Source organism: Danio rerio, mitochondrion (genome assembly GCF_049306965.1).
Source record: "Danio rerio mitochondrion, complete genome".
Taxonomy (NCBI): Eukaryota; Metazoa; Chordata; class Actinopteri; order Cypriniformes; family Danionidae; genus Danio; species Danio rerio.
The window spans coordinates 1-16596 of NC_002333.2; the positions used below are offsets into that span (position 1 = coordinate 1).

General features: G+C 39.9%; 13 protein-coding genes and 24 non-coding genes across 37 annotated transcripts, besides 2 other annotated features; 28 read left to right on the forward strand and 9 right to left on the reverse strand. All coding sequences in view use genetic code 2, as the record gives it.

Moving 5' to 3' along the window:
* Nucleotides 1-950: a D loop.
* Nucleotides 951-1019, forward strand: trnF. The gene has a single exon. It is a non-coding gene; the product is annotated as a tRNA-Phe (tRNA).
* On the forward strand, nucleotides 1020-1971 carry mt-rnr1. The gene has a single exon. It is a non-coding gene; the product is annotated as a s-rRNA (ribosomal RNA).
* trnV lies at nucleotides 1972-2042 on the forward strand. The gene has a single exon. It is a non-coding gene; the product is annotated as a tRNA-Val (tRNA).
* mt-rnr2 lies at nucleotides 2043-3725 on the forward strand. The gene has a single exon. It is a non-coding gene; the product is annotated as a l-rRNA (ribosomal RNA).
* On the forward strand, nucleotides 3726-3802 carry trnL1. Its single transcript has one exon. It is a non-coding gene; the product is annotated as a tRNA-Leu (tRNA).
* ND1 (NADH dehydrogenase subunit 1) lies at nucleotides 3803-4777 on the forward strand. The gene has a single exon. The coding sequence runs from the start codon at nucleotides 3803-3805 to the stop codon at nucleotides 4775-4777; it is 975 nt and encodes a 324-aa protein (NP_059331.1).
* A 3-nt stretch (nucleotides 4778-4780) lies between these two features.
* trnI lies at nucleotides 4781-4854 on the forward strand. The gene has a single exon. It is a non-coding gene; the product is annotated as a tRNA-Ile (tRNA).
* trnQ lies at nucleotides 4852-4922 on the reverse strand. Its single transcript has one exon. It is a non-coding gene; the product is annotated as a tRNA-Gln (tRNA).
* A 1-nt stretch (nucleotide 4923) lies between these two features.
* trnM lies at nucleotides 4924-4992 on the forward strand. The gene has a single exon. It is a non-coding gene; the product is annotated as a tRNA-Met (tRNA).
* Nucleotides 4993-6039, forward strand: ND2 (NADH dehydrogenase subunit 2). The gene has a single exon. It carries the CDS (start codon nucleotides 4993-4995, stop codon nucleotides 6037-6039), a length of 1047 nt encoding a protein of 348 aa, NP_059332.1.
* Nucleotides 6038-6107, forward strand: trnW. The gene has a single exon. It is a non-coding gene; the product is annotated as a tRNA-Trp (tRNA).
* Nucleotide 6108: 1 nt separating this feature from the next.
* Nucleotides 6109-6176, reverse strand: trnA. Its single transcript has one exon. It is a non-coding gene; the product is annotated as a tRNA-Ala (tRNA).
* Nucleotide 6177: 1 nt separating this feature from the next.
* Nucleotides 6178-6250, reverse strand: trnN. The gene has a single exon. It is a non-coding gene; the product is annotated as a tRNA-Asn (tRNA).
* Nucleotides 6251-6282: an origin of replication (putative light strand origin of replication; mtolr).
* On the reverse strand, nucleotides 6283-6354 carry trnC. The gene has a single exon. It is a non-coding gene; the product is annotated as a tRNA-Cys (tRNA).
* trnY lies at nucleotides 6353-6423 on the reverse strand. The gene has a single exon. It is a non-coding gene; the product is annotated as a tRNA-Tyr (tRNA).
* A 1-nt stretch (nucleotide 6424) lies between these two features.
* COX1 (cytochrome c oxidase subunit I) lies at nucleotides 6425-7975 on the forward strand. Its single transcript has one exon. The coding sequence runs from the start codon at nucleotides 6425-6427 to the stop codon at nucleotides 7973-7975; it is 1551 nt and encodes a 516-aa protein (NP_059333.1).
* trnS1 lies at nucleotides 7976-8046 on the reverse strand. Its single transcript has one exon. It is a non-coding gene; the product is annotated as a tRNA-Ser (tRNA).
* Nucleotides 8047-8048: 2 nt separating this feature from the next.
* Nucleotides 8049-8117, forward strand: trnD. Its single transcript has one exon. It is a non-coding gene; the product is annotated as a tRNA-Asp (tRNA).
* Nucleotides 8118-8129: 12 nt separating this feature from the next.
* Nucleotides 8130-8820, forward strand: COX2 (cytochrome c oxidase subunit II). Its single transcript has one exon. A coding segment is annotated over exon 1 (691 nt).
* trnK lies at nucleotides 8821-8893 on the forward strand. Its single transcript has one exon. It is a non-coding gene; the product is annotated as a tRNA-Lys (tRNA).
* Nucleotides 8894-9058, forward strand: ATP8 (ATP synthase F0 subunit 8). Its single transcript has one exon. The coding sequence runs from the start codon at nucleotides 8894-8896 to the stop codon at nucleotides 9056-9058; it is 165 nt and encodes a 54-aa protein (NP_059335.1).
* ATP6 (ATP synthase F0 subunit 6) lies at nucleotides 9052-9735 on the forward strand. The gene has a single exon. The coding sequence runs from the start codon at nucleotides 9052-9054 to the stop codon at nucleotides 9733-9735; it is 684 nt and encodes a 227-aa protein (NP_059336.1).
* On the forward strand, nucleotides 9735-10520 carry COX3 (cytochrome c oxidase subunit III). Its single transcript has one exon. The coding sequence runs from the start codon at nucleotides 9735-9737 to the stop codon at nucleotides 10518-10520; it is 786 nt and encodes a 261-aa protein (NP_059337.1).
* trnG lies at nucleotides 10520-10589 on the forward strand. Its single transcript has one exon. It is a non-coding gene; the product is annotated as a tRNA-Gly (tRNA).
* ND3 (NADH dehydrogenase subunit 3) lies at nucleotides 10590-10940 on the forward strand. The gene has a single exon. The coding sequence runs from the start codon at nucleotides 10590-10592 to the stop codon at nucleotides 10938-10940; it is 351 nt and encodes a 116-aa protein (NP_059338.1).
* On the forward strand, nucleotides 10939-11008 carry trnR. Its single transcript has one exon. It is a non-coding gene; the product is annotated as a tRNA-Arg (tRNA).
* On the forward strand, nucleotides 11009-11305 carry ND4L (NADH dehydrogenase subunit 4L). The gene has a single exon. It carries the CDS (start codon nucleotides 11009-11011, stop codon nucleotides 11303-11305), a length of 297 nt encoding a protein of 98 aa, NP_059339.1.
* ND4 (NADH dehydrogenase subunit 4) lies at nucleotides 11299-12679 on the forward strand. The gene has a single exon. A coding segment is annotated over exon 1 (1381 nt).
* A 1-nt stretch (nucleotide 12680) lies between these two features.
* trnH lies at nucleotides 12681-12750 on the forward strand. The gene has a single exon. It is a non-coding gene; the product is annotated as a tRNA-His (tRNA).
* On the forward strand, nucleotides 12750-12819 carry trnS2. The gene has a single exon. It is a non-coding gene; the product is annotated as a tRNA-Ser (tRNA).
* Nucleotides 12820-12822: 3 nt separating this feature from the next.
* trnL2 lies at nucleotides 12823-12895 on the forward strand. The gene has a single exon. It is a non-coding gene; the product is annotated as a tRNA-Leu (tRNA).
* Nucleotide 12896: 1 nt separating this feature from the next.
* ND5 (NADH dehydrogenase subunit 5) lies at nucleotides 12897-14717 on the forward strand. Its single transcript has one exon. The coding sequence runs from the start codon at nucleotides 12897-12899 to the stop codon at nucleotides 14715-14717; it is 1821 nt and encodes a 606-aa protein (NP_059341.1).
* Nucleotides 14714-15232, reverse strand: ND6 (NADH dehydrogenase subunit 6). Its single transcript has one exon. The coding sequence runs from the start codon at nucleotides 15230-15232 to the stop codon at nucleotides 14714-14716; it is 519 nt and encodes a 172-aa protein (NP_059342.1).
* Nucleotides 15233-15301, reverse strand: trnE. Its single transcript has one exon. It is a non-coding gene; the product is annotated as a tRNA-Glu (tRNA).
* A 6-nt stretch (nucleotides 15302-15307) lies between these two features.
* On the forward strand, nucleotides 15308-16448 carry CYTB (cytochrome b). Its single transcript has one exon. A coding segment is annotated over exon 1 (1141 nt).
* trnT lies at nucleotides 16449-16520 on the forward strand. The gene has a single exon. It is a non-coding gene; the product is annotated as a tRNA-Thr (tRNA).
* Nucleotides 16521-16526: 6 nt separating this feature from the next.
* Nucleotides 16527-16596, reverse strand: trnP. The gene has a single exon. It is a non-coding gene; the product is annotated as a tRNA-Pro (tRNA).

A 16596-nucleotide genomic window follows, 5' to 3' on the forward strand; every position in this document is an offset into this window, starting at 1 on the left:
ACGGCCGGCGACAATTTATATGTCAATGTTTTAGTAATTTACAATTAAGACAGACATGCACTGTATTGATACATTAATCATACATAAAATGCATGCTCTAATTTTTACATATGCATGTGCAAGCATATACATATGTGTGGATACACACGTATGTGCTTTGTCACATGTATGTACTGGTTACATATTATGCATGTATTAGGACATACTATGTATTATCACCATATCATTATTTTAACCATAAAGCAGGTACATAATGTTTATATTATTCACCATATCAAGTGAGAGACCACCAATAATTTATATAAATGCATATCATGCATGATAGAATCAGGGACATCAATTTAAACGTTGTTAAAAAATGAACTATTCCTGGTATCTGGTTCAAATCTCACGTTCATCGCTACAAGACCCACCCACAATCTAGTGGTAAACGGCATATGATTAGTCAGATGTGTTAATCATTTAGTCCTTTACTCCCCATGCCGAGCGTTCTTGTATATACAAGGGGTGATCTCTTATTTTTTTCCTTTCGCTGGCATTTCATAGTGCAAATATAAATGTTAAATTAAGGTGGTACTATTCCTTGCATGTGATAATATATATTAATTATCTAAAGACATAATATTAAGACTCACTAACTTTTAATTCAAGTGCATAAAGTACTTATTATTTCCTTGATAAACTATATATTATTATCTCCCCCTTTTGGTATACGCGCGACAAACCCCCTTACCCCCTTACGTCCAGCGATTCCTGTTATCCTTGTCAAACCCCTAAACCAAGGAAGGCCCGAGAACGTACAGCCAATAAGTTGAAAATAAATTGACATTATATATATATATATATATACATATCTACATATGTCATTTAATTGCCCGTTTTTTAGCCTAAAAACCCCAACTAAAATTTACAAAAATATTTAGTACTAAAAATGTTAATATATTTTTAAGGCTAGCGTAGCTTAAAATAAAGCACGGCACTGAAGCTGCCAAGATGGGCCCTAATAAGCTCCGCATGCACAAAGGCATGGTCCCGACCTTTTGATCAGCTTTTACCTAATTTACACATGCAAGTCTCCGCACCCCTGTGAATACGCCCTCAATCCCCAAACCTGGGGACGAGGAGCAGGTATCAGGCACAAAATTTTTAGCCCAAGACGCCTAGCCAAGCCACACCCCCAAGGGGATCCAGCAGTGACAAACATTAAGCTATAAGTGAAAACTTGACTCAGTTAAGGTAAAGAGAGCCGGTAAAACTCGTGCCAGCAACCGCGGTTAAACGAGAGGCTCTAGTTGATATACTACGGCGTAAAGGGTGGTTAAGGAACAATGTAAAATAAAGCCAAACGGCCCTTTAACTGTTATACGCTTTTAGATGCTAGAGGCCCAAACACGAAAGTAGCTTTAAATTAATTACCTGAACCCACGAAAGCTAAGAAACAAACTGGGATTAGATACCCCACTATGCTTAGCCATAAACAAAGACATTTAATCACAACAATGTTCGCCCGGACACTACAAGCATAAGCTTAAAACCCAAAGGACCTGACGGTGCCTTAGATCCCCCTAGAGGAGCCTGTTCTAGAACCGATTATCCCCGTTAAACCTCACCATTTCTAGCAAAATCAGCCTATATACCACCGTCGCCAGCTTACCCTGTGAAGGAATAACAGTAAGCAAGATGGGCATAGCCCAGAAAGTCAGGTCGAGGTGTAGCACATGAAATGGGAAGAAATGGGCTACACTTTCTACCCCAGAATATACGAAAATGTAACATGAAACAATACTTGAAGGAGGATTTAGCAGTAAAAGAGAAGCAGAGTGTCTCTTTGAACCCGGCTCTAAGGCGCGTACACACCGCCCGTCACTCCCTCCGGTCAATTGCACAAGAAATAATTAATACAGAAGCACAGACAAGGGGGGAAAAGTCGTAACAAGGTAAGTGTACCGGAAGGTGCACTTGGACATTATCCAAGACGTGGCTGAACAGTTAAGCATCTCACTTACACCGAGAAAACATCCGTGCAAATCGGATCGTCCTGAGCTAAATAGCTAGCTTAACCATCAAGATCAACTTAAAAACATCAATAACCTATAATCAACCTAAAACCACAAACTAAACCATTATATTATCCTAGTATGGGAGACAGAAAAGATAAAATACTAAGCAATAGAGAAAGTACCGCAAGGGAACGCTGAAAGAGAAATGAAATAACCCGTAAAAGCAATAAAAAGCAAAGATTAAACCTTGTACCTTTTGCATCATGATTTAGCCAACACCACTAGGCAAAGAGACCTTTAGTTTAAAGCCCCGAATCCAGGTGAGCTACCCCGAGACAGCCTATTTAACTTAGGGCCAACCCGTCTCTGTGGCAATAGAGTGGGAAGAGCTCCGGGTAGAAGTGACAGACCTATCGAACCCGGCAATAGCTGGTTGTCTGGGAGATGAATAAAAGTTCAGCTTCGTACACCCCAAATTAAAAAATTAAATTTAATTTAACACAAAATTAAGAGAAAAATACGAAAGTTAGTTAAAGAGGGTACAGCCCCTTTAACAAAGGATACAACCTTTTCAGGAGAATAAAGATCATAATTTACAAAACACGTTGTCGTAGTGGGCCTGGAAGCAGCCACCTAAAAAGAAAGCGTTAAAGCTCAGGTAAGAAGAAATTCATAATTCTGACAATAATATCTTACTTCCCTAAAAATACCAGACTAATCCATACAAATATGGAAGAAATTATGCTAAAATGAGTAACAAGAAGAACCTGTACTTCTCCAAGCACAAGTGTAAGCCAAGTTGGACAAACCATTGGCAATTAACGAGCCCAAACAAAGAGGGCAATGTGAGTTAAAAACTGAGAAAAATCCACAACAGACATCGTTACCCCCACACTGGAGTGCATATAAGGAAAGACTAAAAGAAAGGGAAGGAACTCGGCAAACACAAGCCTCGCCTGTTTACCAAAAACATCGCCTCCTGACATCCCAATATAGGAGGTCCAGCCTGCCCAGTGACAATAGTTTAACGGCCGCGGTATTTTGACCGTGCAAAGGTAGCGCAATCACTCGTCCTTTAAATAGGGACCTGTATGAATGGCCAAACGAGGGCTTAACTGTCTCCCCCATCAAGTCAGTGAAATTGATCTATCCGTGCAGAAGCGGATATAATAATACAAGACGAGAAGACCCTTTGGAGCTTAAGGTACAAGATTTAATTTACATCAAGCAAACCAATAAAAGTGATTAAACTAGTAAAAGATAAACCTCTACCTTCGGTTGGGGCGACCACGGAGTAAAAAACAACCTCCAAGCGGAACGGGCACAGCCCTAAAACCAAGAGAAACATCTCTAAGCCTCAGAACACCTGACCAAAGACGATCCGGCCTATAAGCCGATCAACGAACCAAGTTACCCTAGGGATAACAGCGCAATCCTCTCTAAGAGTCCATATCGACGAGGGGGTTTACGACCTCGATGTTGGATCAGGACATCCTAATGGTGCAGCCGCTATTAAGGGTTCGTTTGTTCAACGATTAATAGTCCTACGTGATCTGAGTTCAGACCGGAGTAATCCAGGTCAGTTTCTATCTGTAAAGCTATTTTTTCCTAGTACGAAAGGATCGGAAAAAGGGGGCCCATACTAAAAGCACGCCCCACCCTAAATTTATGAATAAAGATAAAAAAAATAAAAGGAGAGCTAAAACCTCTTCCCGAAATAAGGGTTGCTGGGATGGCAGAGCTCGGTAATTGCAAAAGGCCTAAGCCCTTTCACCCAAAGGTTCAAATCCTTTTCCCAGTTTATGCTAGACATCTTAACAAGCCACTTAATTAACCCCCTAGCCTACGCCGTACCAGTATTAATTGCAGTAGCCTTCCTTACCTTAGTTGAACGAAAAGTGTTAGGCTATATACAACTCCGAAAAGGACCAAATGTAATAGGCCCCCGAGGACTGTTACAATCAGTAGCTGATGGCGTGAAACTTTTTATTAAAGAACCCATTCGACCATCTATGGCTTCTCCAATTTTATTTTTAACAGCTCCAGTTCTTGCACTAATCCTAGCAATAATGCTATGGGCACCCATACCCATGCCCTATCCAGTACTCGACCTAAATCTTGGAATTTTATTTATTATAGCCATCTCAAGCCTAGCAGTATACTCAATCCTGGGATCAGGTTGAGCATCAAACTCAAAATACGCATTAATTGGGGCCTTACGAGCTGTAGCGCAAACAATTTCATATGAAGTTAGCCTAGGACTTATTCTATTATCTGCCGTTATTTTTTCTGGGGGATACACCCTACAAACATTTAATACAACTCAGGAAGACACATGACTTCTACTTCCACTATGACCATTAGCCATTATATGATTTATCTCAACGCTGGCAGAAACAAACCGAGCACCGTTCGATCTTACAGAGGGGGAATCAGAACTAGTCTCAGGCTTCAATGTAGAGTATGCAGCAGGACCATTTGCCTTATTCTTTTTGGCTGAGTACTCAAATATTTTACTAATAAACACCCACTCAACAGTACTATTTTTAGGAGCATCGTTTACCCCAGATGCACCTGAGCTAATAACAATCAGTATTGCAACCAAAACTGCAATACTATCTATTTTGTTTCTCTGAATACGAGCATCATACCCACGATTCCGATACGACCAACTTATGCATCTTATCTGGAAAAACTTTCTTCCAATCACATTAGTTCTAGTACTATGACATATCGCCCTACCAATCGCACTAGCTGGTCTACCCCCACAAACATAACTCAAGAACCGTGCCCGAATGCTAAGGGGTCACTTTGATGGAGTGAACCATAGGGGTTAAAATCCCCTCGGTTCTTAGAAAGAAGGGGGTCGAACCCATGCCCAAGAGATCAAAACTCTTAGTGCTTCCACTACACCACTTTCTAGGATGAGGTCAGCTAATTAAGCTACCGGGCCCATACCCCGAACATGATGGTTAAAGTCCCTCCTTCATCAATGAACCCTTATGTCCTTATAATTTTAATATCCAGCCTAGGTCTAGGAACCACATTAACTTTTTCTAGCTCACACTGAATTTTAGCCTGAATAGGATTAGAAATTAATACTTTAGCAATTGTCCCTCTAATAGCACAACAACACCACCCACGGGCAGTAGAAGCCACCACAAAATACTTCCTTATTCAAGCTGCTGCCGCAGCAATAATTCTATTCACAAGTACAACAAATGCCTGAATTTCAGGACAATGGGATGTTACAGGTATACCAGGCCCAGCCACCAGTACAGCAATAATGTTTGCATTGGCTCTCAAAATCGGTCTAGCACCAATACATTTTTGATTACCAGAAGTTCTTCAAGGATTAGATCTGTTGACAGGACTAATTTTGTCAACCTGACAAAAACTTGCCCCAATAGCATTAATTATCCAAACGACCCAAACCACTGACCCTCTTATTCTTACATCACTAGGAATTGCTTCCTCTCTCATTGGAGGGTGAAGCGGACTTAACCAAACCCAACTCCGAAAAATTCTAGCTTATTCATCAATTGCCCACATAGGGTGAATAATTATTGTTATCCAGTACGCTCCGCAACTTACTCTGATTGCTTTAGGAACATATATCTTTATAACATCCGCGGCATTCCTTACTTTAAAAGTATTATCAGCCACAAAAATTAACACCCTAACAACGACCTGACCGAAAAGCCCAATCCTGGCAGCAATTGCTACTTTAGTTATATTATCACTGGGAGGACTTCCCCCACTGACGGGATTCATACCAAAATGATTAATCCTACAAGAGTTAACGAAACAAGACCTACCAGCCACAGCTACTATCATGGCGCTTACCGCCCTCCTAAGCTTATTTTTTTACCTACGTCTATGTCATGCAATAACATTAACGACTTCACCAAACACTATCAATTCAGCCCCTCACTGACGGGTACAAACGACCCAAAACTCACTACCCCTAACAATCTCTGTTACTGTTACTATAGGACTTTTACCACTGACCCCAGCCATCTTAATATTAACAACATAGAGACTTAGGATAACCTAGACCAAGAGCCTTCAAAGCTCTCAGTAGAAGTGAAAATCTTCTAGTCTCTGATAGGACTTACAGACGTTACTCCGCATCTTCTAAATGCAAATCAGATATTTTAATTAAACTAAAGCCCTACTAGATGGGAAGGCCTCGATCCTACAAAATCTTAGTTAACAGCTAAGCGCCCAAGCCAGCGAGCATCCATCTACTTTTCCCGCCGTTGAACCCGGTAAGGCGGGAAAAGCCCCGGCAGGAGGTTTACCTGCGTCTTCAGATTTGCAATCTGATATGTATCATCACCACGAGGCCATGGTAGAAAAAGGACTCAAACCTCTGTCCGCGGAGCTACAATCCGCCGCCTAAACACTCGGCCACCCTACCTGTGACAATCACACGTTGATTTTTCTCAACTAATCATAAAGACATTGGCACCCTGTATCTAGTATTTGGTGCTTGAGCCGGAATAGTAGGGACCGCATTAAGCCTCTTAATCCGAGCTGAACTTAGCCAACCAGGAGCACTTCTTGGTGATGATCAAATCTATAATGTTATTGTTACTGCCCATGCTTTTGTAATAATTTTCTTTATAGTAATACCCATTCTTATTGGGGGATTTGGAAACTGACTTGTGCCACTAATGATTGGGGCCCCCGATATGGCATTTCCCCGAATAAATAATATAAGCTTCTGACTTCTTCCACCCTCATTTCTTCTTCTATTAGCTTCTTCTGGAGTTGAAGCAGGAGCTGGAACAGGATGAACAGTTTATCCACCTCTTGCAGGCAACCTTGCCCATGCAGGAGCATCTGTTGATCTAACAATTTTTTCACTACACTTAGCAGGTGTTTCATCTATTCTTGGAGCAATTAATTTTATTACTACTACAATTAACATGAAGCCACCAACTATCTCTCAGTATCAAACTCCATTATTTGTATGAGCTGTCTTAGTTACAGCTGTACTACTTCTTTTATCTTTACCAGTGTTAGCTGCCGGAATTACAATACTTCTTACAGACCGAAATCTTAACACAACGTTCTTTGACCCGGCAGGAGGGGGAGATCCAATTCTTTATCAACACTTATTTTGATTCTTTGGCCACCCAGAAGTCTACATTCTTATTTTACCAGGATTCGGCATTATCTCCCATGTTGTAGCATACTACGCAGGGAAAAAAGAACCATTCGGGTATATAGGAATAGTATGAGCTATAATGGCTATTGGTCTCTTAGGTTTTATTGTATGAGCCCATCACATATTCACTGTAGGAATGGATGTAGACACCCGAGCATACTTCACATCCGCCACAATGATTATTGCTATTCCAACTGGTGTAAAAGTATTTAGCTGATTAGCCACTCTCCACGGAGGAGCTATTAAATGAGAAACCCCTATACTATGGGCACTAGGATTTATTTTCTTATTTACAGTAGGAGGGTTAACCGGAATCGTTTTAGCCAACTCATCATTAGACATCGTACTACATGACACATACTACGTAGTAGCACACTTTCACTATGTTCTTTCAATAGGAGCTGTATTCGCTATTATAGCAGGCTTTGTTCACTGATTCCCACTATTTACAGGCTACACCCTAAACAGTGTATGAACAAAAATCCATTTCGGGGTTATATTTATCGGAGTAAATCTCACATTCTTCCCACAACATTTCCTAGGTTTAGCAGGAATACCACGACGGTACTCTGACTACCCAGACGCCTATGCACTCTGAAATACAGTATCTTCTATTGGGTCACTAATTTCTTTAGTAGCAGTAATCATGTTCTTATTTATCTTATGAGAAGCCTTTACCGCCAAACGAGAAGTTCTGTCAGTTGAATTGACCGCAACAAATGTAGAATGATTACACGGCTGCCCTCCCCCCTACCACACATTTGAGGAGCCAGCATTCGTTCAAATTCAATCAAATTAACGAGAAAGGAGGGAATTGAACCCCCGTGTGCTAGTTTCAAGCCAGCCGCATAACCACTCTGCCACTTTCTTATAAGACATTAGCAAAAACATTACACCACTTTGTCAAGGTGAAATTACAAGTTAAAACCTTGTATGTCTTAACCTAAATTCTAATGGCACACCCTGCACAACTAGGATTCCAAGACGCAGCATCACCTGTAATAGAAGAACTTTTATGTTTTCACGACCATGCTTTAATAATTGTATTTTTAATCAGCACCTTAGTTCTATACATTATCATCGCAATAGTGTCAACCAAACTAACGAATAAATTTATTCTAGATTCCCAAGAAATCGAAATCGTATGAACAGTCCTTCCGGCCATCATTCTTATTTTGATTGCTTTACCATCACTTCGAATTTTATACCTTATAGATGAAATTAATGACCCCCACGTTACTATTAAAGCCGTAGGACATCAATGGTACTGAAGCTACGAATATACAGACTACGAAAACCTAGAATTTGACTCTTATATAGTACCAACCCAAGACCTCACACCAGGGGGCTTTCGGCTTCTTGAAACAGACCATCGAATAGTAGTTCCCAAAGAATCACCAATTCGAATTTTAGTTTCAGCTGAAGACGTACTGCACTCTTGAGCTGTTCCATCATTAGGCATTAAAATAGACGCGGTACCCGGACGATTAAACCAAACCGCTTTTATTGTTTCACGTCCAGGTGTATTCTACGGACAATGCTCTGAAATCTGCGGGGCTAACCACAGCTTTATGCCCATTGTAGTCGAAGCCGTCCCACTTGAATTCTTTGAAAACTGATCTTCAGCTATACTAGAAGACGCCTCACTAAGATGCTAAAATTGGATAGCGTTGACCTTTTAAGTCAAAACTTGGTGCTTACCGACCACCCTTAGTGAATGCCTCAGCTTAATCCAAAACCCTGATTTATAATCCTTTTTTTCTCATGAGTCATTTTCCTTACTATTATTCCAACCAAAATCATTAATCACATTCAACCTAATGACCCAACTCAAGTTGATGCTAAAGAGCACAAAAATGACACTTGAAACTGACCATGATAACAAGCTTCTTCGATCAATTCGCGAGCCCCTACCTTTTAGGTATCCCCCTTATCCTCGTTGCCATACTTCTACCTTGACTTCTTTTTCCTGCTCCAACATCACGATGAATCAACAATCGACTTATCACCGTCCAAACATGATTGACTGGACGATTCACAAACCAACTTATGACCCCACTAAACTTTAGCGGCCACAAATGAGCACTTTTATTTGCCTCTCTAATAGTATTCTTAATCACAATTAATCTTTTAGGACTTCTTCCTTATACTTTTACACCAACAACCCAACTCTCTCTGAATATAGGATTTGCAGTACCCCTATGACTTGCCACAGTAATTATCGGAATAAAAAATCAACCGACTATTGCCCTAGGACATCTTTTACCAGAAGGAACCCCCATCCCATTAATTCCGGCCCTTATTATTATCGAAACAATTAGCTTATTTATTCGACCATTAGCTTTAGGGGTACGACTTACTGCAAACCTCACAGCAGGCCACCTACTAATTCAACTTATTGCCACAGCAGTATTTGTTCTACTACCAATAATACCAGCAGTAGCAATTTTAACTGCCTCCGTCCTTTTCTTACTTACCCTGCTAGAAGTTGCAGTAGCAATAATCCAAGCCTACGTCTTTATTCTTCTTTTAAGCCTATATCTGCAAGAAAACATTTAATGGCCCACCAAGCACATGCATATCACATAGTTGACCCAAGCCCATGACCACTAACTGGAGCTGTAGCCGCCCTATTAATATCATCTGGCTTAGCAATTTGGTTTCACCTTCACTCAATGACATTAATTGTTCTAGGAATAATTCTTCTTATTTTAACTATAATCCAATGATGACGAGACATTATTCGAGAAGGGACCTTTCAAGGCCACCATACCCCGCCCGTACAAAAAGGGTTGCGGTACGGTATAATCCTATTTATTACCTCAGAGGTATTTTTTTTCCTAGGATTTTTCTGAGCTTTTTATCATTCAAGTTTAGCCCCCACCCCTGAACTAGGGGGATGTTGACCACCCACAGGGCTAACAACTCTTGACCCATTTGAAGTGCCGCTCCTCAATACAGCTGTTTTGCTAGCATCCGGAGTAACAGTAACATGAGCACATCACAGCCTCATGGAAGGAGAACGAAAACAAGCCATTCAATCTCTTGCTCTTACAATTCTACTAGGATTGTACTTCACAGCACTTCAGGCTATAGAATACTATGAAGCCCCATTTACAATTGCAGACGGAGTATATGGCTCAACATTCTTTGTAGCTACAGGGTTTCATGGTCTACACGTTATTATTGGATCAACCTTTTTAGCTGTATGCCTTCTACGCCAAGTTTTATTTCACTTCACATCAGACCACCACTTTGGTTTTGAAGCTGCCGCTTGATATTGACACTTCGTCGACGTAGTCTGACTATTCCTCTACGTATCAATCTATTGATGAGGCTCATAGCCTTTCTAGTATAACCAGTATAAATGACTTCCAATCATTTGGTCTTGGTGAAAAATCCAGGGAAAGGTAATGAATTTATTTGCAACTATTCTTATTATTATAACGACCTTATCATTGGTCTTAGCTCTAGTATCATTTTGACTACCACAAATGAACTCTGATACAGAAAAGCTATCACCATATGAATGCGGATTTGATCCACTAGGGTCCGCCCGCCTACCATTTTCATTACGATTTTTCTTAGTAGCAGTTTTATTCCCTTTATTTGACTTGGAAATTGCTCTCCTATTACCACTCCCATGAGGAGATCAACTTAATAACCCAATAGAAACTCTCTTTTGAGCTATAACAGTACTGATTTTGCTAACACTAGGACTAGCCTACGAATGAGCCCAAGGCGGCCTTGAATGAGCAGAGTAGGGAGCTAGTCCAAAGAAAGACCCTTGATTTCGGCTCAAATAATTGCGGTGTAAACCCGTAACTCCCTTATGACACCCACGCACTTTAGTCTTAACGCAGCATTTATACTAGGCTTAGCAGGACTTACATTTCACCGTGTTCACCTCCTATCAGCATTATTATGTTTAGAAGGCATAATATTATCTTTATTTATTTCCATAGCCCTTTGAACTTTAAAAACAGAGTCAATAAGTTTATCCACAGCCCCTATACTACTACTAGCCTTTTCTGCCTGTGAAGCAAGTGCCGGCCTAGCACTCCTAGTAGCCACAGCTCGAACCCACGGATCTGACCACATAAAAAACCTTAATCTACTACAATGCTAAAAGTACTGATCCCCACTATTATGCTATTCCCTACAATCTGATTATCTTCATCAAAATGACTGTGAACAACTACAACAATAAACAGCTTTTTAATTGCCTTTATTAGCTTAACATGACTAAAATGAACCTCGGATACAGGGTGAAATGCTTCTAACTCGTACATAGCTGCAGACCCACTATCAACACCTCTTCTAGTACTAACCTGTTGACTTCTTCCATTAATGATTCTAGCTAGCCAAAATCACATCAACTCGGAGCCTGTAAACCGACAACGAATATACATTACACTTCTTGCCTCTTTACAAACTTTCATAATTATGGCGTTTGGCGCTACAAAAATCATTATATTCTACATTATATTCGAAGCTACACTTATCCCAACACTAATCATTATTACCCGATGAGGTAATCAAGCTGAGCGCCTTAACGCAGGTACTTACTTTCTTTTCTATACATTAGCAGGCTCTCTACCTCTTTTAGTAGCCCTCCTATTACTGCAACAATCAACAGGAACCCTATCAATACTAGTACTTCAGTACTCAGACCCACTTTTACTTAACTCTTGAGGACATAAAATCTGATGAGCCGGCTGCTTAATTGCATTCCTAGTAAAAATACCGCTATATGGGATACACCTTTGATTACCAAAAGCACATGTAGAAGCCCCTGTAGCAGGATCTATAATTCTAGCGGCAGTGCTACTAAAACTAGGAGGCTACGGTATGATACGAATAATAGTAATATTAGATCCTTTATCTAAGCAACTAGCATACCCGTTTATTATCCTTGCTCTATGAGGAGTAATCATAACAGGATTAGTTTGTCTACGACAAACAGACTTAAAATCGCTAATTGCCTATTCATCAGTAGGCCATATGGGACTAGTTGCAGGAGGAATTTTGATTCAAACCCCCTGAGGATTTACAGGAGCAATTATTTTAATAATCGCCCACGGACTAACCTCATCCGCCCTATTTTGCTTAGCTAACACATCGTATGAACGAACTCATAGCCGGACCATAATCCTCGCTCGAGGACTCCAGATAGTGCTACCGCTAGCAACAGTATGGTGATTTATTGCTAATCTGGCCAACCTAGCACTTCCACCTCTACCAAACTTGATAGGAGAACTTATGATTATCACAGCCCTATTTAACTGATCTCCATGAACAATTATTATTACAGGAATAGGAACCTTAATTACAGCAAATTATTCACTTTATATATTTTTAACATCTCAACGAGGCTCAATCCCAGAACACATCACCAATCTTTCACCATCCCACACCCGAGAACATCTCTTAATGACTTTACACCTAATTCCTATCATCTTACTTATATTAAAACCAGAACTTATGTGAGGTTGATGTAACTAGTAAGTTTAGTTTAAAGTAAAATTTTAGATCGTGACTCTAAAGATAGGGGTTAAAGCCCCCTCACTCACCGAGGAAGAGTAGGAAAACAGTAAATGCTGCTAATATTTACCAACCATGGTTAAACTCCATGGCTTCCTTACCGCTTCTAAAGGATAATAGTACATCCATTGGTCTTAGGAACCAAAAACTCTTGGTGCAACTCCAAGTAGAAGTTTATGACTGATATGATCATACCTTTAACATTAATCCTAATTTTCGCAGTTTTATCATACCCCTTATTAAAACCAAAAAGCTATTCAAAATCCAACAACTCTTTCCAAGCTTGAAATGCTGTCCATGTATCTTTCTTAATTAGTCTTATCCCACTTACAATGATGCTGTACAAAGAATCAGACCATGTTGTAATATGCTGAAGCTGAATAAATACACAAGCGTTTAACGTAGACCTAAGTTTTAAATTTGACTACTATTCTGTGACTTTTACCTCAATCGCCTTATTCATCACCTGGTCAATTTTAGAATTTGCATCATGATATATAGCCTCTTATCCACAAAAAGAATTATTTTACAAATATTTACTTCTTTTTCTTATATCAATAATTATCTTAGTTACAGCCAACAATCTATTTCAACTATTTATTGGCTGAGAAGGGGTAGGAATCATATCATTTTTACTCATTGGCTGATGATTTGGGCGGACAGAGGCTAACACAGCATCTCTACAGGCCGTAATCTACAACCGAATAGGAGACATTGGATTTATCTTAACCTTAGCATGAATAGCAATATACCTCAACTCCTGAGACATTCAGCAAATTTTCATTCTTTCAAAAGACTTCGACATGACCATTCCCCAAATTGGACTTATTATTGCAGCCACAGGGAAATCAGCCCAATTTACACTTCACCCCTGACTACCATCAGCCATAGAAGGCCCTACACCAGTATCTGCTTTACTTCACTCTAGCACTATGGTTGTAGCAGGGATTTTCCTTTTAATCCGTCTTCACCCAATTATAGAAACTAACAAGCTTGCACCAACAATCTGTCTATGCCTTGGAGCATTAACAACTCTATTTGCAGCAACCTGTGCTCTAACCCAAAATGATATCAAAAAAATCGTAGCTTTCTCAACATCAAGCCAACTAGGGCTAATGATAGTAGCAATTGGCCTAAACCAACCACATCTAGCATTTTTCCACATCTGCACTCACGCTTTTTTTAAAGCCATATTATTCTTATGCTCAGGGGCAATTATTCACAGTCTTAACAACGAACAAGACATCCGTAAAATAGGGGGAACTTACCACACCCTACCAATAACCACAAACTATTTGACCATCGGGAAAATAGCCCTTATGGGTACCCCCTTCCTTGCAGGATTTTTCTCAAAAGACGCTATCCTAGAAGCAATAACCACCTCCCATCTTAACGCCTGAGCCCTAACACTAACATTAATCGCCACATCATTTACCGCAGTTTATAGCTTCCGAATAATTTACTTAGTCTGTTTAGGAAGCCCCCGACACAAGACCTACGAGACAATTGATGAAAACCACATTCCAACCAATACTATTCAACGGCTTGCCTGAGGAAGCATTATTGCAGGATTAATCATCTCATACACTATAATTCCTCTTAAAACACCCATTTTAACCATGCCTATTTATCTAAAATTGGCAGCCATTCTAGTAACTCTACTAGGTATTATCTTAGGACTAGAAATTAGTACGCTAGCTAATAAAATTAACAAAAACACTACCCCAGGAATTCCATTCCACTTTTCAATTTCACTAATCTTCTTTCCAATCCTTCACCGACTAATCCCTATACGAAAATTATTTATAGGGGAGTCAGCAGCCACTAAAATTGAAAAATCATGAAGCGAACTATTCGGACCATGCGGAATTGCATTTACATTAATAACAGTGGCCACCTTTGTTAAGGACCATCGAATAGCGTCAATCAAGTCTTACCTAGCCGTCTTCCTTACCTCTATTATTCTTAAAATAATAATACTGAAACTATACACTTAAATAGCACGAAGCACACCATAACTAAGACCTCGAGTAACCTCTAGTACAACAAACAAAGTCAGAAGCAATACCCAAGCACAAATCACTAATATTTTTCCACCTGACGAATATATTATTGCAACCCCGCTTACATCAGCTCGAATAACAGAAAACTCTTTAAAAGCATCAACCGATATTAATAAACCAGTGTCACCAGTTAATAAAAACCCAGCCGCCACAATTACAACCAGACCATAAACCATAACACGTCAAAACACCACACGGTCACCCCACGCTTCAGGAAAAGGCTCGGCTGCTAGGGCCGCTGAATAAGCAAACACTACAAGCATCCCACCTAAATAAATCAAAAAAAGAATTAGAGACAAAAATGAACCCCCATAACTAACTAAAATTCCACATCCAACCCCTGCCACAACTACTAAACCAAATGCAGCAAAATAAGGAGCCGGATTAGAAGCAATAGCAATCATACCCCCAACTAGAGCTGCCATCAAAAAAGACAAATAAAATGCCATAATTCTTACTCAGACTTTAACTGAGACCGGTGACTCGAAAAACCACTGTTGTAGTTCAACTACAAGAACTGCTTAATGACAAGCCTGCGAAAAACACACCCAGTTTTAAAAATCGCTAATGACGCATTAGTTGATTTGCCAACGCCACTAAATATTTCAGCGTGATGAAATTTTGGATCTCTCCTTGGATTATGTCTTATTACACAAATTTTAACAGGACTATTTTTAGCAATACACTACACCTCAGACATCTCAACAGCATTTTCATCTGTTGTGCATATTTGCCGAGATGTAAATTTCGGCTGACTTATTCGGAGCATCCATGCCAATGGGGCTTCCTTCTTCTTCATCTGCCTGTATATTCACATCGCCCGAGGACTATATTACGGATCTTATCTTTATAATGAAACTTGAAACATCGGAGTAGTCCTGTTCTTACTTGTAATAATAACAGCTTTTGTGGGCTACGTCCTTCCATGGGGCCAAATATCATTCTGAGGGGCCACAGTAATTACTAACCTATTATCGGCCGTTCCTTACGTGGGAGATACCCTAGTGCAATGAATCTGAGGGGGATTCTCAGTAGACAATGCAACCCTTACACGATTCTTCGCATTCCACTTTTTATTACCATTTATTATCATCGCCATAGTTATTCTACACTTGCTATTTCTCCACGAAACCGGATCAAATAACCCCCTTGGCCTAAACCCCAACATGGATAAAATCCCCTTTCATCCTTATTTTTCAAATAAAGACCTCCTTGGTTTTGTAATTATATTATTTTCCCTCTCACTATTAGCACTATTCTCACCAAACCTCTTAGGAGATCCAGAAAATTTCACCCCTGCTAACCCTCTAGTAACACCTCCTCACATTAAACCAGAATGATATTTCCTATTCGCATACGCCATTCTACGATCTATCCCAAACAAACTAGGAGGTGTACTAGCTCTCTTATTTTCCATTTTAGTATTAATAGTAGTACCAATTTTACACACTTCTAAACAGCGAGGAATAGCATTCCGCCCAGTTACCCAATTTCTGTTCTGAACACTGGTAGCAGACATGCTTGTACTAACATGAATTGGAGGGATACCAGTAGAACACCCCTACATCATCATTGGACAAATAGCATCAATCTTATATTTTTCACTATTCTTAGTCTTATTCCCAATTACAGGGATTTTAGAGAATAAGGCACTCCAATGAAGCTGCCCTAGTAGCTTAGTTTTAAAGCATCGGTCTTGTAATCCGAAGATCGGAGGTTAGACCCCTCCCTAGCGCTAAATTACCAGAAAAGAGAGATTTTAACTCACACCCCTGACTCCCAAAGCCAGGATTCTAAATTAAACTATTTTCTG